At 28.1% G+C, this 6207-nt stretch overlaps 1 protein-coding gene across 5 annotated transcripts in view; it reads right to left on the bottom strand.

Annotated features, from left to right (window-relative positions):
• LOC109348538 (protein TIME FOR COFFEE-like) overlaps positions 1-632 on the bottom strand; it is a 6196-nt gene extending 5564 nt beyond the window's left edge. For 4 of the 5 annotated variants that reach the window (XM_019588995.1, XM_019588998.1, XM_019588999.1 and 1 more), the window contains exons 1-2: positions 434-632; positions 70-345 (exon numbers count right to left, since the gene is read on the bottom strand). In XM_019588995.1, the coding sequence (XP_019444540.1) occupies positions 70-345; positions 434-554 (397 nt within the window). In that variant the 5' untranslated portion in view covers positions 555-632. The remainder of the gene's footprint in view (positions 1-69; positions 346-433) is intronic. The other variant, XM_019588996.1, reaches the window with a different exon arrangement.

The following is a 6207-nucleotide window of genomic DNA, read 5'->3' as shown; positions in this document are numbered from 1 at the left end:
AAATGAAAAGTGAGGTGTATTATTAATGAGTGAAAAGAAAGAGGAATTATTTGTTGTGTTTATGTGTACCGGAGCGTGCTTTTCTAGGGACAGAGACTCCGATCATTTCATCGGCTGGCTTCCAAGACGGTGTTCTAAAAACTTTGGAGGAGGGTGGTGGTGGTGGAGGAGGAGGAGGAATTCTTCTATTGTTGTTGTTGTGATCTTCATCTTCATCATTAAAACTTTCATCGGATGTATATTCTCCAACATCTTCTTCTCTAGCTCTTCTACCTTTGCTTCTTCCCAATCGATCCTTCTTCATGTTTACTCGATCTCTTAACCTCGTCGTTTCACCATATTCCTCTGCAACAATAATAATAATAATAATAATAAAGAAGTAACAACAGAAGAGAGTAATAATTGAATGAAAGAGATCTGAAAGAGAAGAAACCTGGTGAATGTGTGGTGTGAGTGTTACTTGTTCTGTGTCTTCTTCTTGTTAAACCATCAGACATAGTTAAGGTTCTTCTCTCTCTACTTTCTCTATTCCTTTCCATACTTTTATTAGTCATTTTACAATCTCACCTCTTTTCTTCTCTTCTCTTCTCTTCTCTTCTTCTTCTTCTTCTTCCTTATCCCTTTTCTCTCTATATATATATCTCTCTATTTCTCTTTCTCCCTTTTACGGTTACGATTTACTGCTTCGTCACATCTTCCAATCAATACCAACATGGCAAAATCCCCACCGTTCACACCTTCCCCCACTCACCTTTTATGCGCGTCACTTCCACGTCTTTCCATTCTCACTGCCCTTTCCCCACCAAACTTCTATTTTATATTTAATTTATTAATTGCAGGGGATATAAGGAAACAGTTTTTTATTATTATCTTTTCAACCAACCTCTTCAATTTTCATTTTTAGACATAGCTCACCGAACAAAGTATATATCATCATCCCTTTTAGGACACTACAATTTTCATTTTTAATTCTTCATAGATTATAAATATTATCATTTCTATTGCCACCAAAATACAACTTCTTATCGTTGGGATAGCTGTTATCGACCTAAAACACATCATATTTCTAAGTTATAACCCACTCCTTTATCCGAATAAATCAAAAAAAGTTCCTTTTTTTTTTACTAACACTAAAAAATGCGAACAAGACATAAAGAGGACAAATAAGAAATTCACTTATTGGATATGAGAAAGGAAAAAGGGACAGTGATAAATAAAAAATTAAATATTTTTTGCTATGAAATATCTTCATATCTAACTACAACTTATTATCTTGGATGAGAATATTATTAATATTATAAGTTAATACTTTTCATAAATAAAAGTTATAGCTATTAAGTTTTAAAAGTAAAATAGATATTGTGAGTTATCAGTTTAAGAAATGGATTGACAATCAAGCAATCCAGATGAGATTGGTTCATTATTATAAGTGATGGAATACCCTTACAAAAATAGTTTATTTTAGAGTAGTATAAGATAATTATCATTTTAGATGTATAATAAAATGTCAATTGATGTATAAATTAATAGAGATGATATTTTAGGAAAGATGGTCCACATATATATAAATATAAGAAACAATATTATTTCATTTTGTGAGTAAATAAAAGTCAAAATCAACAGCTAAAAGGGAAATCTATGTTTTGAATACCTACCTAAAATATTCGTTTTATATTGGTATAGATGTATGATAATTATCTTATTCTATATTTACTTTCTTTCCCAATTTGCTCATTGAATTCACTTTTTCTTGTCCACTTTCTCTTTACTCTATTTTTTCTGTATATTTTATTTCTTCTTATTTTTTATTTAAACCAAACAAAATATGAAATTACTTAAAAAATAATTAATTATTATTACAATTTATAATCATTGTCTTTTTCATCTTGAGGACTAATCATCATACTCTGTCACCATAAATGCAATTATTATTTACTCACTTAATTACTTATTATCAACATTTGATTCATCTATATTTATATCTTTAACTAATCGTATCATATCTCCATCTTCACCGTTCACCATCACCACTTTTGCAACCCACCACCATTACTACTCCTTTCCGCCATCGTTGTTTGCCATTATCGATGCTCTTATCCACCGTGTCTCACCATTATTATAAGGGAATAAGTATGTTCGAGAGGATTGAAATTTCTCTTCAGTAACAATGAGAGGAGTGATTATTTCAGTAAATAAAAAAGATACAAATATCAATATACAATGTTTTTCTTTTGATATTACTTTGAAATCATGTCTTTAGCAATAGAGAGGCATCTCACTTGCTCCAGAAAAGAAGAATGATAATGAGAAAATGTAGAAGGAAGAAGGGATAATTATTGCAAAAGTGGTAAGGGGGAATTTTAAATGGAAATTAATTAATGAATGCTCGATCATTAAGAATAACATTTTGTTAAACAGTCAATTGCATAAAAGTATTGGTTATAAATGTGATATAATATTATTGAATCAATGGAGACCTTTACTTTTAATTCATAAAGTATAAGATTAGAAGAACATCAAATAAATTTTCAGAAAACAAATCTAAATAAATAATAAAACGTTGACTAGCCCGGCGAGTAATATTTTTATCTTGGAAATAAAAAGAGGAATGTACTATTAATTTTTAGGTCGCCTAAAAACAAAGCAGTGATATAACATTTTCCATATATATAAATGTGAGGAAAGATGTATAATAAAATGTATAATAAAATGTCAATTGATGTAAAAATTAATAGAGATGATATTTTAGGAAAGATGTTCCACATATATATAAATATAAGAAACAATATTATTTCATTTTGTGAGTAAATAAAAGTCAAAATCAACAGCTAAAAGGGAAATCTATGTTTTGAATACCTACCTAAAATATTCGTTTTATATTGGTATAGATGTATGATAATTATCTTATTCTATATTTACTTTCTTTCCCAATTTGCTCATTGAATTCACTTTTTCTTGTCCACTTTCTCTTTACTCTATTTTTTCTGTATATTTTATTTCTTCTTATTTTTTATTTAAACCAAACAAAATATGAAATTACTTAAAAAATAATTAATTATTATTACAATTTATAATCATTTTCTTTTTCATCTTGAGAACTAATCATCATACTCTGTCACCATAAATGCAATCATCATTTACTCACTTAGTTACTTGTTTCAACATTTAATTCATCTATATTTATATCTATAACTAATTGTATCATATCTCCATCTTCACCGTTCACCATTACCACTTTCGCAACCCACCACCATTACTACTCCTTTCAGCTATCGTTGTTTGTCATTATCGATGCTCTTATCCACTGGGTCTCACCATTATTACAAGGGAATAAGTGTGTTCGAGAGGATTAAGACTTCTCTTCAGTAACGATGAGAGGAGTGATTATTTCAGTAAATAAAAAAGATACAAATATCAATATACAATATATTTCTTTTGATATTACATTGTATTTCTCTCTTTAGCAATAGAAAGGCATCTCACTTACTCCAGGAAGGGAGAATGATGATGAGAAAATGAAGAAGGAAGAATGGATAATTATTGCAAAAATGGTAATGGGAAATTTTAAATGGAAATTAATTAATTAATTAATGCTCGATCATTAAGAATAACATTTTGTTAGACAGTCAATTGCATAAAAGTATTGGTTATAAATGTGATATAATATTATTGAATCAATGGAGACCTTTACTTTTAATTCATAAAGTATAAGATTAGAAGAACATCAAATAAATTTTCAGAAAACAAATCTAAATAAATAATAAAACGTTGACTAGCCCGGCGAGTAATATTTTTATCTTGGAAATAAAAAGAGGAATGTACTATTAATTTTTAGGTCGCCTAAAAACAAAACAGTGATATAACATTTTCCATATATATAAATATGAGGATATTGCCTTGATCCACTGTTTATTAGATCTTTTATCTTAAATAGGAAAATCCTCACCAACCAAAATCACATAGCCAATTCAAAATAGTTAAATTCTAGCCTATACATATTGCATTTCTTCTTCGATTTTCTTTTAAATTTATAAAATTAAATTAATAAGTGACATTAATGATTTTACAAGCCATTATTTCATGTCTAAGATAGTAAATGTTTCCATTCATGATATTAAACTACCATTTCCAGAGCTAATGTCTATCATATGCATTAAATAAAATTAATATTTTAAATTATTTGGTCAAAGATGTTTTCATTTTAATTATTTTATTTCAGGACAACTATAAAAATATTAAACATTTTTATTTACATTCCTTCACAACATAGATATTTCCAAGAGAGAGATATGAAATAATGATTTATGAGATTTTATTTTCTTTTATGTTCTCTTTCTGTTTCAGTATTTAGCAAATTGGTTTGTAGATTTAGTAACATTTAAATTTATCTTATATGGTACTTAAAATAATATATCAATATCAACCATTTATATGATAAAAAATTAATATTTATATATTGATGATATAAAATTTTCTTACACAGTCTATAAATTATTCATTGATTATGTGTATTATTTACAACTAACATTATTATCGTAAACCATTTGACTTTTGAATGATTTTTTTTCTTCAAATGATGTTAAAACAATTTCTTATACTTTTTTTTATATAACAAGGTTATCTCATTATCCTATGTTGTCCCTTCCGACAAGTGTTACATGAAGTGGTTTAACTCTTAACATTTTGGTTTATTTGAATATATGTTTACTCTTACACTACTTACTAATATCTTTGACTAGTACCACAACTTAGTTTATTTAAAATTCAAAATACGTCATAATGTATAATTTATATATTCAATATATTTTTTTTGGTGCATATATATTTTGTTCCATCTCCGATAAATTCGGAATACTCCAGGTTTGTCCCTCGTGCACACTCATATTAACGTTCCTCATTAACCTGTTAAGGAAGGGCACAGCCTGCTACAAGTGTTATTAATACTACTGGCTCACCATTAATATACATTTGACTCACCATTAATGTGTCACTGACATTTCATCTGTCACGTTGCTTGCAAGTTCTAAATATCCCTGACAGATTGATAGTAGTAGACTTGCAGGATGGTTAAGGACAATCAGACATATCCCTACCGTACCCACCAAATACTAGCTGATGGTCATGTGCAACATCATTTAGAATAAGTTGAATCATAAATTAAAGGGGCTAAGAGATAACAAACAATAGAAATAGCGGGCTACACTTCTTCTTATGGATATATGTGTGTGTGACAAAGCCCTTGGTTTTTGCTCTCATGTAGTATAAAAAGCCCACACTTGAGCCGATCCAAACCAAAATGTTTCAGAGCCCATGTACTTTCTACCTGCTTCACAACATATCATATTATGTATTCAGAAAATATATTCACCATAACATATTTTATATAGATTTAATACGTATACACTGATAATATAAGTATTTTTTTATACTATCGACAAATTTTTCATCATTTATATGTTAACTATCATTAATTCTCAAACAAAAGTAATACGAATCAATAGTTAATGATATATCAATAATGTAAAAAACTTTACACTGACGTATACAAAATTTAAACTCATTTTATATTCCACAACATTCATACATACATCATGTTTCTCTTCAAATCATCATGCCATTCCTTTTTAATGATACATGTGTATATAAATTATTTTACCTTTACTTTATATTGTTAGATAAGTTACATTATTCATGTATCTTTATATTACATATTTACATGTCCAAAATTTAGAGAGTTGGCCCATGACATGCTAATATTAGCACTCTTTATAACCTAGTGAAATTGTCCATACTTATTAAAAAGCTCATGAGATTTTTTTTGTTTCTCAAAATAATTTCTTATTTGATTCGAGTGATTAATTTTACAGGCACATTAAAAAATCGAATCAGAAACTTTTCTAAATATTTTATTTTTAATGATACATGTATATAAAACTATTTCACCTTTACTTGATATTATTAGATAAGTTACATTATTCATGTGTCTTTATATTACATGTCCAATTTTTTTAGAAAGTTGGCCCATGGCATGCTAATGTTAGCACTCTTAATAGCCAAGTGAAATTGTCCACACTTCTTAAAAAGTTCATGAGATTTTATTTGTTTCTCAAAATATTTTCTTATTTGACTTGAGTGACTATTTCCGCTTATTTCTATTTATTAAAAAAGGCCACCCCGCCAATTTAAGGGTCTTAGAAACAAGTATCC

Source organism: Lupinus angustifolius, chromosome LG06 (genome assembly GCF_001865875.1).
Source record: "Lupinus angustifolius cultivar Tanjil chromosome LG06, LupAngTanjil_v1.0, whole genome shotgun sequence".
In the NCBI taxonomy this organism is placed as follows: Eukaryota; Viridiplantae; Streptophyta; class Magnoliopsida; order Fabales; family Fabaceae; genus Lupinus; species Lupinus angustifolius.
This window is presented reverse-complemented; position numbering and strand designations above follow the sequence as displayed.